This window comes from Anomaloglossus baeobatrachus, chromosome 1 (genome assembly GCF_048569485.1).
Source record: "Anomaloglossus baeobatrachus isolate aAnoBae1 chromosome 1, aAnoBae1.hap1, whole genome shotgun sequence".
Lineage (NCBI taxonomy): Eukaryota > Metazoa > Chordata > Amphibia > Anura > Aromobatidae > Anomaloglossus > Anomaloglossus baeobatrachus.
This window is the reverse complement of record NC_134353.1, coordinates 606,549,473-606,569,436: the sequence shown is the minus strand read 5'-3', so window position 1 is coordinate 606,569,436 and position 19,964 is coordinate 606,549,473. Positions and strand designations below refer to the sequence as shown.

Here is a 19,964-nt window from a genome sequence, read left to right as displayed (position 1 = left end):
TTGTGGTCCAACCAAAATGGAAAGCGACCAACAACCAGAGATCACCAGTTTGAACCCTGAAGTGGAAACATGTCAAATATACAGCACAGTAGCTTTAATCACTAATGCCAGTGCCATGCATTTTAGGGTAAGTTGTGAGAAGAGGTGAAACAATGATTTCTCTATCGTTTCATTGGGGGACACAGGACCATGGGTTATGCTGCTGTCACTAGGAGGCTGACACTAAGTAGACATGAAAAGTTAGCTCCTCCCTAGCAGTATACACCCCGAGCCGGAGGCGGGCTCAGATCAGTTTTTAGCTTAGTGTCGTAGGAGGCTGATGTGGGCCGTCTCGGCCCCCCTCAGCCAATTGTTTTTTTGCGTTTTTTCTACTATTTCGGCGCCGCTCAGCGCTCTCATACCTGCCTTTTTCTCTATGCAGGTATTTTCGTCACTCTTACTTCGCAGCCCTGTCGGTACCACTCCCCAGGGTCGCAGGGGTTTGAGATCTTGGGCCCTCTCCCCCGTTCGCCCCCGCTGGTACCACTCCCGGGGGTGTTCGTGTGGGCAGGTTTGTCGTGGGCACCCCTGATTCGCCCGGAGGTATCACCCCAATGGGCCTACAGGGGCATTCAGCAGGGATGGATTATGGCAGCGCGCTGTGTTTTGATGGGCCCTCACCGCTGCTCTCTGCTGCTGGGGGCTCCTTCCCCCATCATGACGTCCACTTCCCTGCCTTTTACACGCTCTCTCCCGGAGTATGCGGTCTCCCAGGGCGAGGGCACTGTTCACAGGCAGGGGCTGGGTGCCCTGCCTGCACCGCTTTCATTGCTGGACCTCCGCCGCCGAGTCAGGTAGGATCGTTCCCTGCTCCCTGCCCTCCTCCTCGGCCGGCTCCTAACTTTAGTCCCCGGTCTCGGCCTAGCCGCGCTTGCACCTTAGCCACGCCCCCCGCCGCAGCGCTGTGACCGCCGCTTGTCTGGCCCAGCTTCCCCCCACCCTGCAGCCCCCTGGCTGAGAGTGGGGGCGGTTACTTTCGTTTTCTTCGCGCCGATTCGGCGCTCCTCCCCCAGCCTGCTCCAGCGTCCCCGCGCCATATTGCTGTTTCTCTGAAGCTGCAGCGCCGGCGTTTCCATATTGCACCGCATCTCTGGTAGCTCCTTCCTCCAGGATCCCTCTGCTGGGCTGGTGGGCGGCACACAGGACCGGGGTAAGCTCTGCTCCTCAGGAGTAGCCCTCACTAGACAGCGTTTTTCCCTTAATAGGGACGAGTTAACCCTCTCCTGTCTCCTTCCTAGCAGCACCAGGGAGAGTTATCCTTTCACCATGCCTAATACTAAGTCCACCCGTCCCAAGCAGGCCCCCTTTGCCTTATTCTTTGCATGCTCCTCCTGCAAAACCAAGTTTTCCCACGGCCAGGACGAGCCACTATGCTCCGTCTGTTCTGATAACGCGCAGCACCTGCAGGACCCCTCGGCCGACGCTTCTGAGACCGCAGCGCCAGATGCTACAGGCCCCTGCGTCCCGCCCTCCCCCGCATGGCTAGCGTCACTGTCCCAGTCCGTAGAGTCCCTCTCTGAGGCTTCTCGGACCATCGCGCAAGCACTGCGCCTGCTGCCGTCGCTTACCCAGACGCCTGCAGACCCGACGCTACCGCCGCCGGAGCAAGTAAGCCCCGTTGCAGGGACCTCCTCGGCTGCGCAGAAGCGTACCCGTAAGGTCTCGTCTTCAGACTCTTCGCAGGTTTCACCTTCACCACCAGGTCCGTCCCATCATTCCTCCCGGGAACCTTCCGACTGCTCCGATGATGAGGACGATGCAGCACCTCTGCAGGACGCTGAGCAGGCGGCTGATATTCGGCGTATGGTGAATAGCCTGGTGGAGGCAGTGAACCAGACCCTAAAGGTACAAGTGGACCCTGTCTCCTCTCAGAGCACCCAAGTCTCGTTTAAGCGATTGAGGCGGCCACAGAGCACTTTCAGCGGACATCCGGAATTTGCCGACTTGCTGCGCACCCACAGGCAGCAGCCAGACAAGGTATTTACCAGCAGCAGGTACATTAATCTACACTATCCTTTTCCAGAGGATCTTAAAAAGGACTGGGCGGGCTCTCCTGTGGTCGACCCCCCAATCTCCCGCCTATCCTCTCACACAGTCCTTCCACTCACTGACGGTACGTCCCTCAGAGATCCCACGGACCGTACTATTGACAGGTTGGCCCGTTCCGCCTTCGAGGCGGCGGGCACTTCCCTCTCACCAGCCTTTGCCTCGGTTTGGGTCGCGAAGGCACTGATGTCCTGGGCAGACACGCTACGCGGCGGACTCCGAGCAGTTTCTGCCAATCCAGATCTGGTCCTCATCTCCTCGCAGATTACCCTCGCGGGTGAGTATCTGCTCAACGCAGCCCTAGCATCTGCCAATTGCGCGGCCCAGGCCGCCAGCAACAACGTGGCCATCCGCCGAGCGCTCTGGCTCCGTTCCTGGAACGCGGCCTCTAAGAAGTCGCTGACTTCTCTGCCTTTCCTAGGGGAACGTCTTTTTGGAGAGAGACTGGACAAGTTGATCTCCGATGCAACGGGGGGAAAGAGTACATCTCTCCCCCAATTGCGCCCCAAGCGCATCCTAAATCGGCGCCCCGCCGCTCGTTTTCGCCCCTTTCGCAGCTTCAACTCCAATCCCCAGCCGCGGAAAAGCCGCTCTCCTCCGAGAGACAGGAAGACCCCGTCATTCAAGACCAATCCCGCCTGGCGTTCACGCCCCCGCCAGCCCACGAGATCCTCTTCCGGTTACCACCGACGTTCCTCCAAGTGACTCGCGGTCGGCGCGCTCCAGCGCCGGACTAGTGGGAGGACGTCTGTTGCGCTTCCAGCATGTGTGGATCCCCCTGACCGCGGATGCCTGGGTCAGGGAGATCATCACATCTGGCTACAAAATCGAATTCGACTCAAGGCCGCCGAATCGGTTTTTCCTTTCCCGTCCTCCCGAAGCTCCCGCACGAGCGCGTGCGTTTTTTCACGCCATAGACTCCCTCCTTCAAGCCGGGGTCGTGGTGCCAGTTCCCCCCGCAGAACGTTTCAGAGGGTTCTATTCCAACATTTTCGTGGTCCCCAAGAAAGATGGGTCCGCCCGCCCCGTCCTCGACCTAAAGCTGCTAAACAGGTCGGTGAGGTCGCGGCCGTTTCGGATGGAGTCACTCCGCTCCGTGATCGCGTCCATGGAGATCGGCGAGTTCCTGGCATCGCTGGATATTCGGGACGCCTATCTTCACATACCTATAGCCACCTCTCACCAACAGTTCCTCCGCTTCGCGATAGCGGAGGATCACTTCCAGTTCACGGCTCTTCCTTTCGGCCTCGCATCCGCTCCCAGGGTCTTCACGAAAATCATGGCGGCGGCCATGTCCGTCCTCCATTCCAGGGGTGTCATGGTCATCCCGTACTTGGACGATATGCTCATCAAAGGCTCGTCGTTCAAGGATTGTCGTCTGGGGGTTCAGGTCACGATCGACACCCTCTCCCGGTTAGGGTGGCTGATCAACCGAAAGAAGTCCTTTCTGACCCCGGGCCGGCGGATCACCTTTTTAGGCATGGTATTCGATACCACCCAAGGTCGGGTTTTCCTCACACAGGAAAAGATTTCCTCTCTGCAACAAGGCATCCGCGTTCTCCAGCGCCAGCGCCAAGTTTCCATCAGGTTCGGCATGCGAGTCCTGGGGCGTATGGTAGCGGCAATGGAAGCCGTTCCCTTTGCGCAGTTCCACCTCCGGCCCCTCCAACTAGCCTTGCTGAAGGAATGGGACAGATCTCCCTTTTCCCTGGACCGCAGGATCCTTCTTTCGCCAGAGACCCGCCACTCACTCAGCTGGTGGAGCAATCAACGCAATCTCACATCAGGAAGGTCATTCCTCCCGCTCCACTGGAAAATAGTGACCACCGATGCCAGTCTCCAGGGCTGGGGAGCCGTGTTCCGCCATCACACAGCTCAGGGCCGTTGGACGCCGCGGGAGAGCTCTCTCCCGATCAACATTCTGGAGATAAGGGCCATTCGGCTAGCCTTGCAGCAGTTTCGGCACCTAGTTCAGGGTTGCCCGATCAGGATCCAGTCGGACAATGCGACGGCGGTGGCGTACATCAACCACCAAGGAGGCACAAGAAGTGCCGGGGCGATGCGAGAAGTCAGGAAGATTTTGCATTGGGCAGAGCGTCATCACTCTCTGATCTCAGCGGTCCACATCCCGGGCGTGGACAATTGGGCGGCGGACTTCCTCAGCAGGGAAGGCCTCGCGTCCGGCGAATGGTCTCTCAATCAGGAAGTCTTCAACCAGATCTGCGGCAGATGGGGCGTGCCAGATGTAGACCTAATGGCCTCCAGGTTCAACCGTCAGGTACCGCAATTCGTAGCACGGTGCCGCGACAGCTTGGCGTTAGGAGTCGACGCACTCACCCTGCCATGGGGCCAGTTCAGTCTCCCGTACATCTTCCCTCCACTTCCTCTAATCCCGAGGGTCCTCAAGAAGATCAAGGCGGAAGGAATACCAGTAATCCTGGTGGCTCCGGACTGGCCCAGGCGAGCATGGTTCGCAGAACTCACTCAGCTCCTCGCAGACACCCCTTGGCGTCTTCCAGACCGTCACGATCTTCTTCAGCAGGGACCCCTTTTCCATCAGAATTCAAGGGTTCTAAGTTTGACGGCCTGGCCATTGAATCCTGGGTTCTAGCTCAGGCTGGTTTCGCTCCAAGAGTGATACAAACAATGATTAAGGCCAGGAAACCTTCTTCTTCAAAGATTTATTACCGCACGTGGAAAGTCTTCTTCAGGTGGTGCGAAGAGAACAAAGTTTCTTCTCCCCTCGCCTTCTCTCTTCCTTCGCTATTGGCATTCTTACAGTCCGGCCTAGATGCGGGTCTCTCGCTAGCCACACTAAAAGGCCAGGTTTCGGCTTTGACAATTCTTTTTCAGAAGCCACTAGCCTCTCGCCCGCAGGTTAAGACCTTCATCCAAGGAGTTGCCCACCTAGCCCCGCCTTATCGTCGCCCTCTAGAACCATGGGACCTTAATCTAGTCCTAGGGTCCCTTCAGGGTCCTCCCTTCGAGCCTCTGCGAGATTCTTCCCTTTCTCACCTATCTTGGAAGGTAGTGTTCCTCGTTGCCGTCACTTCTATTCGAAGGACGTCAGAACTGGCAGCTCTTTCTTGTCGTGCACCCTTTCTGGTTTTTCACCAGGATAAAGTGGTTCTCCGGCCAGATCCCTCCTTCCTTCCGAAGGTGGTCTCCTCGTTTCATCTAAACGAAGAAATTGTCCTTCCGTCCTTTTGTCCTGGACCTTCCCACAGCTTGGAGAGGTCCCTGCACACCCTGGACCTAGTGCGCGCCCTTAGGATCTACATCTCCAGGACCGCGCCGTTCCGTAAGTCGGATGGTCTGTTTGTTCTTCCTTCGGGCCCCAAGAGGGGTGAGGCGGCATCCAAGGCCACAATTGCCAGATGGATCCGTTCCGCCATATCTGAGGCCTATCGGATTCGGGACAAGTCTCCGCCTCGGGGGGTAAGGGCTCACTCTACCCGAGCGGTGGGAGCCTCTTGGGCGATTAGGCATCAGGCGTCGGCCGATCAGGTCTGCAAGGCCGCCACCTGGTCTAGTCTGCACACCTTTACCAGATTCTACCAAGTTCACACTCAAGCATCGGCAGATGCGGCTTTTGGGAGAAAGGTTTTGCAGGCGGCAGTTGCACACCTGTAATAGGGTGACAACATTCAGTCGTAATGTATGCCCGCCGGGGGAGGTCGTTGTTTATTCTCCCTGCGGCGGTGCTTCGATATTCCCACCCAGGGACTGCTTTTGGACGTCCCATGGTCCTGTGTCCCCCAATGAAACGATAGAGAAAGAAGGATTTTTGTGTACTCACCGTAAAATCTCTTTCTCTGAGTCTTCATTGGGGGACACAGCACCCACCCTGCTTGGTTGTTGTTGTTTTTCATTGCATTTGCCTGCCATTTTCAGGGTCTTAGGTTCATAGACCACCTGTTCGCACGGCTGCATTAATTTAGTTATAACTTTGTTTTATGTATGGTGATTCGGGTACTCCTCCTACTGCTTCTGCACAAACTGATCTGAGCCCGCCTCCGGCTCGGGGTGTATACTGCTAGGGAGGAGCTAACTTTTCATGTCTACTTAGTGTCAGCCTCCTAGTGACAGCAGCATAACCCATGGTCCTGTGTCCCCCAATGAAGACTCAGAGAAAGAGATTTTACGGTGAGTACACAAAAATCCTTCTTTTCTTTATCGTTCTTTTGGGAGACCCAGACCATGGGTGTTTAGCTTCTACCTCCGGAGGACACACAAAGTACTACACTTAAAAGTGTAGCTCCTCCCCCTGAGCTTATACACCCCCTGGTGAGCAGACCCAGCCAGTTTATCGCTTTGTGTTCAGGAGGCATACATCCACACATGCATTCTCATATGATTTTTTCCTTTTGGAACGAGATTGAAGAGTGGGGTCCACGTCTGGACCCCCGGCATGTCCCTTCTCACCCCACTGTGTCGGCGGTGTTGTAAGGTTGATTCCTAGGCTGGAGCCTTACATGCCGTGCTCCTTCACCATCCCTCCTGGGCTCTGGCTTGAAGTGGGAGCCAGCACGGTCTCCATGCTTGGCAGGAGACCAGTCTCCATCCGCAGCCCTTCAGGACCCTGCTGGACCAGAGCACTCATCCCCAGGGACTTGGCCCTGCGTCTCAGCAGTTAAGTACCTGAGACGTTTAGATTTCGGGTTCCCTGTACTTTATTGTTGGGGGAGAGTGTGCTTATTGTGTTTACTGACATTTCCGGCGGGTTCTCTAGCTGTCGCCTGAGAACCGCGCCGATGGTGCCTGCGCGCCGGCCGCGCCGCTCAAATTTAGGCCCCGGCTTCGCCGGAGGCCTAGTTTCTGTTTCACTGCCCTCGCATGTCACTCATGCAGAAGGACAGGCTCGGCTCCTCCCGGCGGCCGTTCTGTACAGGGGAGGGACACTCCCCACTGCTGTGTGTGTCCCCTCCCCTGTAGGTCTCTATGGCCCTCCAGATCCCGCTCCTCAAGCAAGTCCCGCCCCCTCTCTTCGCTCCGGCGGCCATTTTCTCAGCGTTCTCTCTGCGATCAGTCATTGCAGCGCTGGTCTGCAGCATCTCTGCTGAGGTGCTGTGCTTGGGGGTCCGGGCTTCGGGATCTGGAGGGCACACAACACCGCTCCAGCGGTCTGGTAAGCCACAACTGGTCTCCGGTTGTGGACCCCTGTATATACTCTCTGGGGTTCATTCTCTGGCAGAGCCCCCACTCCAGCAGCATGTCTCACACGAGGAGCAAGGCCCCAAAGCTTTATGCTGTATGCGCTGCATGTAAGCTCCTGTTGCCTGAACCGAGCACCTTCCCACATTGTGATGCCTGCTCTAACTTGGCGGTGCCACAGCCTGGAGTCTCACCCCCAGTGGTTTCTCAGGCTGCTCCTGCTCCTGTGGCTGAACCCCCGGCTTGGGTAGAATCCTTTTCTAGGTCTATCTCCCAGTCTTTTGCTGAGTCCATGGGACTTCTGTCCAGGACGTTGATGAATATGCATCAGCCCCCTTCACAGGGTGCCTCTGCTGCTAGGGGTCCCTCAGGACCGGAGCTCACAGAGGATTCATCATCAGGGCCCAGACCCCGTCCTCCTAAGAAGAGACGCAGGGTTCCCTCTCCCTCCTCCTCCCGTGGCTCTGATTCCAGAGCTGACTCGCTGGATGAGGAGGATGCCTTTACAGGGGGCTCGGACGCTAACTCCATGTGCCCCGGTGATCTGTCCGAAAGTGACTCAGATCTTAGTGACTTGATTGCTTCTATTAATTCTGTACTGGATCTCAATCCGCCAGTATCAGAGGAGCAACCCTCTCTGGCAGAAAAGCACCAGTTTACCTTGCCTAAGAGAGCAAAGAGTGTGTTCTTTAACCACTCCAGTTTTTAGGCCGCTGTGACCAAGCCCAGGGCCTGTCCTGACAAGGAGTGGGCTCAGTCCCCAAAGGTAGACCCTCCAGTGTCTAGGCTCGCAGCCTGGACCGTTGTGTCGGTGGCTGATGGCACTTCCCTTAAGTATTCCACTGACCACCAGATTGACCTTCTGGCCAAATCCGTGTATGAAGCGGCGGGGGCCGCGTTTTCTCCGACTTTTGCAGCAGTGTGGGCTCTCAAGGCCATCTCTGCTTCTCTAGAGGAGATGCATTCCCTTAAGAGGGAATCTATGCCCGAAATGGATACCTTAACTTCCCAAGCTTCGGCCTTTTCATCCTATGCCATGTCTGCCATGCTGGAGGCTTCTCACCGCACTGCGGTGGCTTCGGCAAATTCCCTCGCTATCCGCAGAATCTTGTGGCTTCGAGAGTGGAAGGCAGATGCTTCTTCAAAGAAGTACCTTGCTGGGCTCCCTTTTGCTGGGTCCCGGCTGTTCGGAGAACAGCTGGATGAAATTATTAAGGAAGCTACTGGCGGGAAGAGTACTTCCATGCCTCAAACTAAAGCCAGGAAACCTGCCCAGGGTAGGAATCAGTCGAGGTTTCGCTCCTTTCGTTCCTCCAACTGGTCGTCCTCTAAGCCCTCGGCCTCGTCCACTAACTCAGCCAAGGACCAGAAATCCAACTGGCGCACAAAAGCGCGTCCACAGAAGACCGCAGGAGCTGCTGCCACTAAGGCAGCCTCCTCGTGACTATCTGCCTGCTCCAGCGACGTCCTTAGTCGGTGGCAGGCTCTCCCACTTTGGCGACGCTTGGTTTCAACACGTCTCCGATCAGTGGGTGAGAGATATCATCTCCCATGGCTACAGGATAGAATTCTCTTCCAGTCCACCAAACAGATTTTTTCTCTCAACCCCCCCCCCGCTCCAAGGCCGCCGCCTTCTCACAGGCCGTGGCAGCCTTACAGGCCAATGGAGTAATTGTACCGGTTCCCGCCCGGGAACGGTTCAGAGGTTTCTACTCAAATCTCTTCCTAGTTCCCAAAAAGGACGGTACCTTCCGGCCCATCCTGGATCTGAAGCTTCTCAACAAGCATGTTCAGGTGCAGCGCTTTCGCATGGAGTCTCTGCGATCAGTCATTGCCTCTATGTCCCAAGGGGATTTCCTGGCATCCATCGACATCAGAGATGCCTATCTGCATGTGCCAATTGCAGTGTCACACCAGCGTTGGCTACGTTTTGCAGTAGGAGAAGATCACTTCCAATTCGTGGCTTTCCCCTTCGGGTTGGCCACGGCCCCTCGGGTATTCACCAAGGTCATGGCAGCGGTGATTGCAGTTCTGCACCTCCAGGGGTTGGCAGTGATTCCTTACCTGGACGATCTTCTAGTCAAGGCTTCATCCAGCGCAGACTGTCAGCGGAGTGTCTCGCTCACTCTCTCCACTCTAGCTCAATTCGGGTGGCTGGTCAATCTGCCCAAATCCACTCTGACTCCGACCCAGAGGCTCACGTACCTAGGGATGCAGTTCGAGACCTTGACGGCACTTGTGAAGTTGCCCTTAGTCAAACAGCAGTCCCTCCAGCTAGCGGTGCGCTTTCTCCTGAGGCCCCGCCGTTATACCCTCAGGCGTCTGATGCAGGTGCTGGGTCAAATGGTGGCGTCCATGGAGGCTGTTCCCTTTGCCCAGTTCCATCTGCGCCCCCTGCAGCTGGATATTCTCTGCTGTTGGGACAAGCGGCCTTCCTCCTTACACAGGTTAGTGGCTCTGTCGCCACAAACCAGGAGCTCTCTTCAGTGGTGGCTTCGGCCTCTCTCCCTGTCCCAGGGGCGTTCCTTCCTGGCCCCGTCCTGGGTGATTCTCACCACGGATGCCAGTCTATCCGGCTGGGGAGCGGTATATCTCCACCACAGAGCACAGGGCACTTGGACTCCGTCCGAGTCAGCCCTTTCAATCAATGTGCTGGAAACCAGAGCCGTACTTTTAGCTCTCCTAGCTTTTCACCACCTGTTGGCGGGCAGGCACATTCGAGTCCAGTCAGACAACGCGACAGCGGTTGCCTACATCAATCACCAAGGCGGGAAACGCAGCCGCCTGGCGATGTTGGAAGTACAACGCATCCTTCAATGGGCGGAGGACTCCAAGTCCACCATATCCGCAGTCCACATCCCAGGCGTGGAAAACTGGGAGGCAGATTATCTCAGCCGTCAAACCGTGGACGGTGGCGAGTGGTCCCTGCACCCGGCAGTGTTTCAGTCAATCTGCCTCAAATGGGGCACTCCGGACGTGGACCTAATGGCATCCCGTCACAACAACAAGGTTCCTGTTTACGTGTCTCGCTCCCACGACCATCAGGCATTCGCCGCGGACGCACTGGTTCAAGACTGGTCCCAGTTTCGTCTGTCCTACGTGTTTCCCCCTCTAGCTCTCTTGCCCAGAGTTCTGCGCAAGATCAGAATGGAGGGCTGTCGAGTCATCCTTATTGCACCGGACTGGCCCAGGCGAGCTTGGTATCCAGACCTGCTCCATCTGTCCGTAGAGATGCCGTGGCATCTCCCAGACCGTCCAGACCTACTCTCACAAGGTCCGTTTTTCCGCCTGAATTCTGCGGCTCTCAAATTGACGGCGTGGCTCTTGAGTCCTGGATCTTGACGGCTTCTGGTATCCCTCCTGAAGTCATCTCCACTATGACTCGGGCCCGTAAGTCTTCCTCCGCTAAGATCTATCACAGGACTTGGAAAATTTTCCTGTCCTGGTGTCGCTCTACTGACCATCCTCCTTGGCCATTCTCGTTGCCGACCCTTCTGTCTTTTCTACAGTCCGGTCTGCAGCTAGGACTGTCCCTCAACTCTCTCAAGGGACAAGTCTCAGCTCTGTCAGTTCTGTTCCAGCGGCGTCTCGCTCGGCTGGCTCAGGTCCGCACCTTCATGCAAGGCGCGTCTCACATCATTCCGCCTTACCGGCGGCCCTTGGATCCCTGGGATCTTAATTTAGTTCTCACGGTTTTGCAAAAACCCCCCTTTGAGCCTCTTGGGGAGGTCTCTTTGCATCGTCTTCACAGAAAGTGGTTTTTCTGGTGGCCATAACTTCCCTCAGGAGAGTCTCTGATTTGGCCGCGCTCTCTTCGGAGTCACCTTTTTTAGCTTTTCATCAAGACAAGGTTGTTCTCCGTCCGACTCCGGATTTTCTTCCTAAGGTGGTCTCTCCTTTCCACCTTAACCAGGACATTACCCTACCTTCCTTTTATCCGGCTCCTGTTCATCGCTTTGAAAAAGCGCTGCATACTCTGGATCTAGTGCGTGCGCTCCGGATCTATGTGTCTCGCACCGCTGCTCTTAGGCGGTGCACTTCTCTTTTTGTGCTAACCACAGGTCGGCGCAAGGGCCTCTCTGCTTCTAAGCCGACCTTAGCCCGTTGGATTAGCTCGACCATTTCGGACGCCTACCAGAGTTCTCAGGTGCCTCCCCCGCCGGGGATCAAGGCACATTCGACCAGAGCTGTTGGTGCCTCTTGTTGGGCTTTCAGGCACCAGGCTACGGCTCAACAAGTCTGTCAGGCTGCCACTTGGACTAGCCTGCATACCTTTTCGAAGCACTACCAAGTGCATGCTCATGCTTCGGCAGATGCGAGCTTGGGCAGACGCATCCTTCAGGCGGCTGTCGCCCATTTGTGAAGTTAGGTTCTGCCTACTTCTTGCCTTTTTTCGGTTTATTTCCCACCCAGGGACTGCTTTGGAACGTCCCATGGTCTGGGTCTCCCAAAGGAACGATAAAGAAACAGAGAATTTTGTTTACTTACCGTAAATTCTTTTTCTTATAGTTCCGTATTGGGAGACCCAGCACCCTCCCTGTTGCCTGTTGGCAATTTTCTTGTTCCGCATGTTATCACCGGCTGTTGTCGTGGACAGAGTCTCCGGTTGTTCCGGCTTTTGCTCTGTTCTACTTGTGGGTGGCTATTCTCCTTCAGCTTTTGCACTAAACTGGCTGGGTCTGCTCACCAGGGGGTGTATAAGCTCAGGGGGAGGAGCTACACTTTTAAGTGTAGTACTTTGTGTGTCCTCCGGAGGTAGAAGCTAAACACCCATGGTCTGGGTCTCCCAATACGGAACTATAAGAAAAAGAATTTACGGTAAGTAAACAAAGAAGGGAATTTTGTTTACTTACCGTAAATTCCTTTTCTTCTAGCTCCTATTGGGAGACCCAGACAATTGGGTGTATAGCTTCTGCCTCCGGAGGCCACACAAAGTATTACACTGAAAAAGTGTAACCCCTCCCCTCTGCCTATACACCCTCCCGTGGATCACGGGCTCCTCAGTTTTGGTGCAAAAGCAGGAAGGAGGAAACTTATAAATTGGTCTAGGGTAAATTCAATCCGAAGGATGTTCGGAGAACTGAAACCATAACCAAAAGAACAATTCAACATGAACAACATGTGTACACAAAAGAACAACCAGCCCAAAGGGAACAGGGGCCGGTGCTGGGTCTCCCAATAGGAGCTAGAAGAAAAGGAATTTACGGTAAGTAAACAAAATTCCCTTCTTCTTTGTCGCTCCATTGGGAGACCCAGACAATTGGGACGTCCAAAAGCAGTCCCTGGGTGGGTAAAAGAATACCTCAATAAAAGAGAGCCGAAAACGGCCCCTTCCTACAGGTGGGCAATCGCCGCCTGAAGGACTCGCCTACCTAGACTGGCATCTGCCGAAGCATAGGTATGCACTTGATAGTGTTTTGTGAAGGTGTGCAGACTAGACCAGGTAGCTGCCTGACACACCTGCTGAGCCGTAGCCCGGTGTCGCAATGCCCAGGACGCACCCACGGCTCTGGTAGAATGGGCTTTCAGCTCCGAAGGAAGAGGAAGCCCCGAAGAACGGTAGGCTTCAAGAATCGGTTCCTTGATCCACCGAGCCAGAGTTGACTTGGAAGCCTGCGAACCCTTACGCTGGCCAGGGACCAGGACAAAGAGCGCATCTGAACGGTGCAGGGGCGCCGTGCGAGACACGTAGAGCCGGAGTGCTCTCACTAGATCTAATGAATGCAAATCCTTTTCACATTGGTGAACTGGATGAGGGCAAAATGACGGTAAGGAGATATCCTGATTGAGATGAAAAGGAGATACCACCTTAGGGAGAAATTCCGGGACAGGACGCAGAACCACCTTATCCTAGTGAAAAACCAGGAAGGGGGATTTGCATGACAGCGCTGCAAGCTCCGACACTCTTCAGAGTGAGGTAATTGCCACAAGAAATGCCACCTTCTGCGAAAGACGTGATAAAGAGACATCCCTCAGCGGCTCGAAAGGTGGTTTTTGAAGAGCCATTAGCACCCTGTTAAGGTCCCAGGGTTCCAGCGGACGCTTGTAGGGTGGAACTATGTGGCAAACTCCCTGCAGGAACGTGCTGACCTGCGGAAGCCTTGCCAGGCGCTTTTGAAAAAATACTGAGAGCGCCGATACTTGTCCCTTGAGAGAGCCGAGTGACAAACCCTTGTCCATTCCGGATTGAAGGAATGAAAGAAAAATGGGTAAGGCAAAAGGCCAGGGAGTAAAACCCTTATCAGAGCACCAGGACAAGAAGATCCGCCAAGACCTGTAATAGATCTTGGCGGACGTTGGTTTCCTGGCCTGTCTCATAGTGGCAATGACATCCTGAGATACCCCCGACGACGCTAGGAGCCAGGACTCAATGGCCACACAGTCAGGTTGAGGGCCGCAGAATTCAGATGGAAAAACGGCCCTTGTGACAGCAGGTCTGTGCGGTCTGGAAGCGCCCACGGCTGACCCACCGTGAGATGCCACAGATCCGGGTACCACGACCGCCTCGGCCAATCTGGAGCGACGAGAATGGCGCGACGACAGTCGGATCTGATCTTGCGTAACACTCTGGGCAACATCGCCAGAGGAGGAAACACATAAGGGAGTCGAAACTGCGACCAATCCTGAACTAACGCGTCCGCCGCCAGAGCTCTGTGATCTTGAGACCGTGCCATGAAGGCCGGGACCTTGTGGTTGTGCCGTGACGCCATGAGATCGACGTCCGGCGTTCCCCAGCGGCGACAGATCTCTTGAAACACGTCTGGGTGAATGGACCATTCCCCCGCATCCATGCCCTGACGACTGAGAAAATCTGCTTCCCAGTTTTCTACGCCCGGGATGTGAACTGCGGAGATGGTGGAGGCTGTGGCTTCCACCCACAGCAGAATCCGCCGGACTTCCTGGAAGGTTTGACGGCTGCGCGTGCCGCCCTGGTGGTTGATGTACGCGACCGCCGTGGCGTTGTCCGACTGTATGCGGATCTGCCTGCCCTCCAGCCACCGATGGAACGCCAATAGGGCTAGATACACTGCCCTTATCTCCAGAACATTGATCTGAAGGGAAGACTCTATCGGAGTCCAGGTTCCCTGAGCCCTGTGGTGGAGAAAAACCGCTCCCCACCCTGACAGGCTCGCGTCCGTCGTGACCACAGCCCAGGATGGGGGCAGGAAGGATTTTCCCTGCGATAGAGAAGTGGGAAGAAGCCACCACTGAAGAGAGGTTTTGGCTGCAAGGGAAAGAGAGACGTTCCTGTCGAGGGACGTCGACCTCCTGTCCCATTTGCGGAGAATGTTCCATTGGAGTGGGCGCAGATGGAACTGCGCGAAGGGCACTGCCTCCATTGCTGCCACCATCTTCCCCAGGAAGTGCATGAGGCGCCTCAAGGGGTGTGACTGACCCCGAAGAAGAGTTTGCACCCCTGTCTGCAGCGAAAGCTGTTTGTCCAGCGGTAGCTTGACTAACGCTGACTGTGTATGAAACTCCATCCCGAGGTAAGTCAGTGATTGGGTCGGTGTCAACTTGGACTTTGGGAAGTTGATGAGCCACCCGAACTGCTGGAGAGTCGCCAGAGCGACGGTCAGGCTGTGTTGACACGCCACCCGGGAGGGTGCCCTGACTAGGAGATCGTCTAAGTAAGGGATCACCAAGTGGCCCTGAGAGTGTAGGACCGCCACAACGGATGCCATGACTTTGGTGAAGACCCGTGGGGCTGTCGCCAGGCCGAAAGGCAGTGCCACAAACTGAAGGTGTTCGTCCCCGATTGCGAAACGCAGGAAGCGTTGATTTTCGGGTGCGATCGGCACATGGAGATAAGCATCCTTGATGTCGATTGATGCTAGGAAGTCTCCTTGTGACATCGAAGCGATGACCGAGCGGAGAGATTCCATCCAAAACCTTCTGGTGCTCACATGCCTGTTGAGCAGTTTGAGGTCCAGAACGGGACGGAATGATCCGTCCTTCTTTGGCACCACGAACAAGTTGGAGTAGAAGCCGTGACCATGTTCCTGAGGGGGAACGGGAATCACCACTCCTTCTGTCTTCAGAACGGCCACAGCCTGAAAAAGTGCGCCGGCCCGAGAGGGGGGCGGAGATGTTCTGAAGAAGCGAGTCGGAGGACGAGAGCTGAACTCTATCCTGTAACCGTGAGACAGAATGTCTCTCACCCATCGGTCTTGGACATGTGGCCACCAGGCGTCGCAAAAGCGGGAGAGCCTGCCACTGACCGAGGATGCGGTTCGGGGAGGCCGAAAGTCATGAGGAGGCCGCCCTGGAGGCAGTGCCTCCGGCGGTTTTTTGGGGGCGTGACTTAGACCGCCACGCATAGGAGTTCCTCTGGCCTTTCTCTGGCCTGTTGGACGAAGAGGATTGGGACTTGGCTGAGGGCCGAAAGGACCGAAACCTCGGTTGTATTTTCCGTTGCTGAGGTCTCTTCGGTTTGGACTGGGGTAAGGACGAGTCCTTTCCCTTGGATTCCTTAATAATCTCATCCAATCGTTCGCCAAACAATCGGTCGCCAGAAAACGGCAAACCGGTTAAGAACTTCTTGGAAGCAGAGTCTGCCTTCCATTCGCGTAGCCACATGGCCCTGCGGACTGCCACAGAATTAGCGGATGCCACCGCTGTACGGCTAGCAGAGTCCAGGACGGCGTTCATGGCATAGGACGAAAAAGCCGACGCCTGAGAAGTCAAGAACGCAACTTGCGGAGCAGAGGTACGTGTGACCGCATTAATCTCAGACAGACAAGCTGAGATAGCTTGGAGTGCCCACACGGCTGCAAAGGCCGGGGCAAAGGACGCGCCTGTGGCTTCATAGATGGATTTCACCAGGAGCTCTATCTGCCTGTCAGTAGCATCCTTGAGCGATGAGCCATCCGCAACCGATACTATAGATCTAGCCGCCAGTCTAGAGACTGGAGGATCCACCTTGGGACATTGAGCCCAACCCTTAACTACGTCAGAGGGGAAGGGGTAACGTGTGTCATTAAGGCGCATAGTAAAGCGCTTGTCCGGAAATGCTCTGTGCTTCTGGACAGCATCTCTGAAGTTAGAGTGATCGAAAAACGCACTGCGTGTACGTTTGGGAAACCTAAACTGGTGTTTCTCCTGCTGCGAAGCCGACTCCTCTATAGGTGGAGGTGGGGGAGAAAGATCTAGCACCTGGTTGATGGACGATATAAGATCATTTACTAAGGCGTCCCCCTCAGGTGTATCAAGATTGAGGGCAACGTCAGGGTCAGAGCCCTGAGCTGCGACGTCCGCCTCGTCCTCCAGAGAGTCCTCAAGCTGAGACCCCGAGCAGTGTGAGGAAGTCGGGGAAGATTCCCAGCGAGCCCGCTTAGCCGGTCTGGGACTGTGGTCCATGCAGGAGTCCTCCACGTGAGACCTAGGGGCCACCCTGGGAGCGCGCTGCGGCGCAGACCGAGAGGGGCCTGGAGGCGATGATCCAACAGTGCCCGGGGCCTGTGTAAGGACCGGTCTGGACTGCAAGGCTTCTAGTAGCTTGGCAGACCATTTGTCCATAGACTGAGCCATGGATTGTGAAAGTGACTCAGAGTTTCTCAGCAAAAACTGCAAACTCTGTCCCTGCCGCCTGGACAGTGGAAGCAGGAGGGTCTGCCTGAGCCGAGGGGCCCACTAGTGACCGAGGCTCCGGCTGAGCAAGTGCAACAGGGGTCGAGCATTGCTCACAGTGAGGGTAGGTGGAACCCGCAGGTAACATAGCCCCACAAGAGGTACAGGTTGCAAAAAAACCCTTTTCCTTAGCGCCCTTGCTCCTTGTGGACGACATGCTGTTGTCTCCTAGGAGAGAGATCACTGAGGGTATATAGCCAAAGGTAAACAACCCGGCCGAACAGAAAGAAATATATACATATATATATATATATATTCCGGCACCCTAGGGGGACCAGCACCGGGTGACCGGTGTGGCTTACCGACCGCCCAAAGCGGAGTGTGTGTCCACCAGATTCCCTGCCTTAGGTCTCCCAGAGCTGCAGAGCTCGTTCCTGAAAATCCTCCACCGGCAGAATGTGTGTAAAAATGGCTGCCGGAGCTCTCAGGGGAGGAGGGAGCCGTGGGCGGCGACTAGAAAAGTGCGGGAATCTGGGGCCCCACAGTGATCAGTGAGGGGGGGGGAGGAAACATAAAGTATGCTCCAGCCCTCACTGCCGACGTCAGGTCGGCCGTCCCGCTCTTACCCCTGACTGGCAGGCCCGGGGGCGGGAGTTATGGTACTAGGCCGCAATGAAGCCGGGGACTAAATTTAATACCGCGGCCGACAAACAGGCTCGGTCGGCGCGGAAGTCCCGGTCTTCACAAACCAGCAGCTGCTGCAGCGTCCGTGAAACAAGCGCTCCATGCACAGTCCCCATGGGGACACAGAGTACCTTATAGATGCAGGGCCCTGTCCCTGAGGATACGTAGACTCCTGTCCGGCAGATTCCCACAGGGGCTGCGGAGGGAGCCCGGTCCCAGTAAATGGATGACCGGTCAGGATCCCACTTCTCCCAGAGCCTCTAAGGGATGGTGAAGGAAAACGGCATGTGGCTCCAGCCTCTGTACCCGCAATGGGTACCTCAACCTTAACAGCACCGCCGACGTAGTGGGGTGAGAAGGGAGCATGCCGGGGGCCCTGTGGGGGCCCTCTTTTCTTCCAACCGATAAAATCAGCAGCTGCTGCTGACTAAAATGGGAATGCATGAGTGGATGTGTGCCTCCTTCCACACAAAGCATAAAACTGAGGAGCCCGTGATCCATGGGAGGGTGTATAGGCAGAGGGGAGGGGTTACACTTTTTCAGTGTAATACTTTGTGTGGCCTCCGGAGGCAGAAGCTATACACCCAATTGTCTGGGTCTCCCAATGGAGCGACAAAGAAATTCTTTTTTTTTCCAGCATTGTTTGTATTTATATGTAGATTTTGGAATGTATTCACTCACACTCAGAACTTCTATATTCTATCATCTTTTATTCAGAAATTGGAAGAGCAGAAGAAATGGCTTGATGAGGAAGTTGAGAACGTCTTGAAGGAGCGCCAAGCACTTAGTGAGCTAGAAGAGGATTTAAAGAAAAGAGAAGAGAGCATTGCAAAAATGGAAGCCATGCTGAAAGAAAAAAGCCATTTGGAGATGAAAAAATTGCGATCAAGTCAGGTGTGGTAGATTATCACATTCATCATTGTTGTTTCGTCTTGCCATGCTTCCACTAGAGTGGCGACCTGCCTTTGGTTTAGTGTAGGGTATATTGCACATCATCTGTGCTCTCAGGTACAGAAATGCATGTGTGGTGCATTTGTGGATGGCTTTCTAGCTATGAAGTAAGCACAATGGCATTATCTGCAAGTAGAGATGGTGGAAATCGATTCACAGGATCCAAATCCACTGGACTGGTCCATAATCTGTTGCTGCTGGATGGTAAACCTGACGACCACCTGCTACCTCTTGGCATCTGCAAATCTTCTTTTGATTTGCCAGACTGATGTGCCGTCATCCTTGTGGCGTGATGCTAATGTGATGGCGTACCAGGCCGACTAATCAAAAGAAGAGCCGTGGATGCTGGAAGGTTGGGGGCGGTTTGTAGAGCTTCAGTAGCCTGTGCCACCTGGACAGAAGTGGCTGATGGACTGGGTCCTGTGAAGCAATTTTTCTATTTAAAAGTTAGCTACACTGCTTACATCCGCCTCTTTATCTTTTTTTTTTTTTTTTTTTTAAATCAGATACATTTTTATTGCATTTTAAACATTTACATTACAAAAATTGAAAACACTTTGCAAGAAGTTGCCTCACAAAAACATCCCAACCCCAAGCCCGCCACCCTCCCCGGTTGACAGTCTCACCTACTGTACTTACACCTCCTGACTCTCCTTTCCTTCATAATGAACCATTCTTCTTATATATCAGCGTCCATTAGCTTTCCTATAGATCTTATAACTCCAACAGCCTATCTTTCAGTAATTCAAGTGATGCTTATCCTGGGACCTCCAGCCACTTGTTTCGTATCTTTTCATATTATTTTCTTCTACCCCTCTTAAGATAGATAATTCTTTCTGTAAGAATAATGAAATTAACTTTCTGAACAAATTCCTTACGATTCGGTGCCTTTTCTGACAGCCAGTACGAGGCAATAAGTTTCCTGGCCGCATATAGCAACTGCGCATCTGCTTTTTCTTCATCGTTCCTTATGGGAGACCCAGACCATGGGTGTATAGCTTCTGCCTCCGGAGGACACACAAAGTACTACACTAAAAAGTGTAGCTCCTCCCTCCGAGCATATACACCCCCTGGATAACCATATCTAGCCAGTTCAATGCTTTGTGTTCAGGAGGTCACACATCCACACATGCATTCTCATCTGATTTTTGATTTTAAAGAGTTGGAAGAAAAGCGGGTCCATGTCTGGACTCCCGGCATGTCCCTTCTCACCCCACTGTGTCGGCGGTGTTGTTAAGGTTGATTTCAAGGCTGGAGCCTTACATGCCGCGCTCCTTCACCATCCCTCGGGCTCTGGCTTGAAGTGGGAGCCAGCATGGTTCTCACTGCTTCGCAGGAGACCGGTCTCCATCCGCAGCCCTTTCAGGACCCTGCCGGACGGAGCACTCATCCCTCAGGGACCTGGCCCTGCGTCTCACAAGCTAAGTATTTGAGACGTTATTGCAGGGGGTCCTTTGCATCTTTATTGTTGGGGAGAGTGTGTCAGGTTACTTTGGTGACATTTCCGGCCGGTTCTCTGG

The 19,964-nt window shown here is 54.7% G+C and overlaps 1 protein-coding gene across 5 annotated transcripts in view; it reads left to right on the top strand.

Moving 5' to 3' along the window:
- The window catches only part of KIF27 (kinesin family member 27), a 202,743-nt gene that overhangs the window by 123,556 nt on the left and 59,223 nt on the right, over positions 1-19,964 (top strand). For 4 of the 5 annotated variants that reach the window (XM_075318344.1, XM_075318327.1, XM_075318335.1 and 1 more), the window contains one exon: positions 18,211-18,387. The exons of the other annotated variant lie outside the window; for it this stretch is intronic. In XM_075318344.1, the coding sequence (XP_075174459.1) occupies positions 18,211-18,387 (177 nt within the window). The remainder of the gene's footprint in view (positions 1-18,210; positions 18,388-19,964) is intronic. 5 annotated transcript variants of the gene reach the window in all.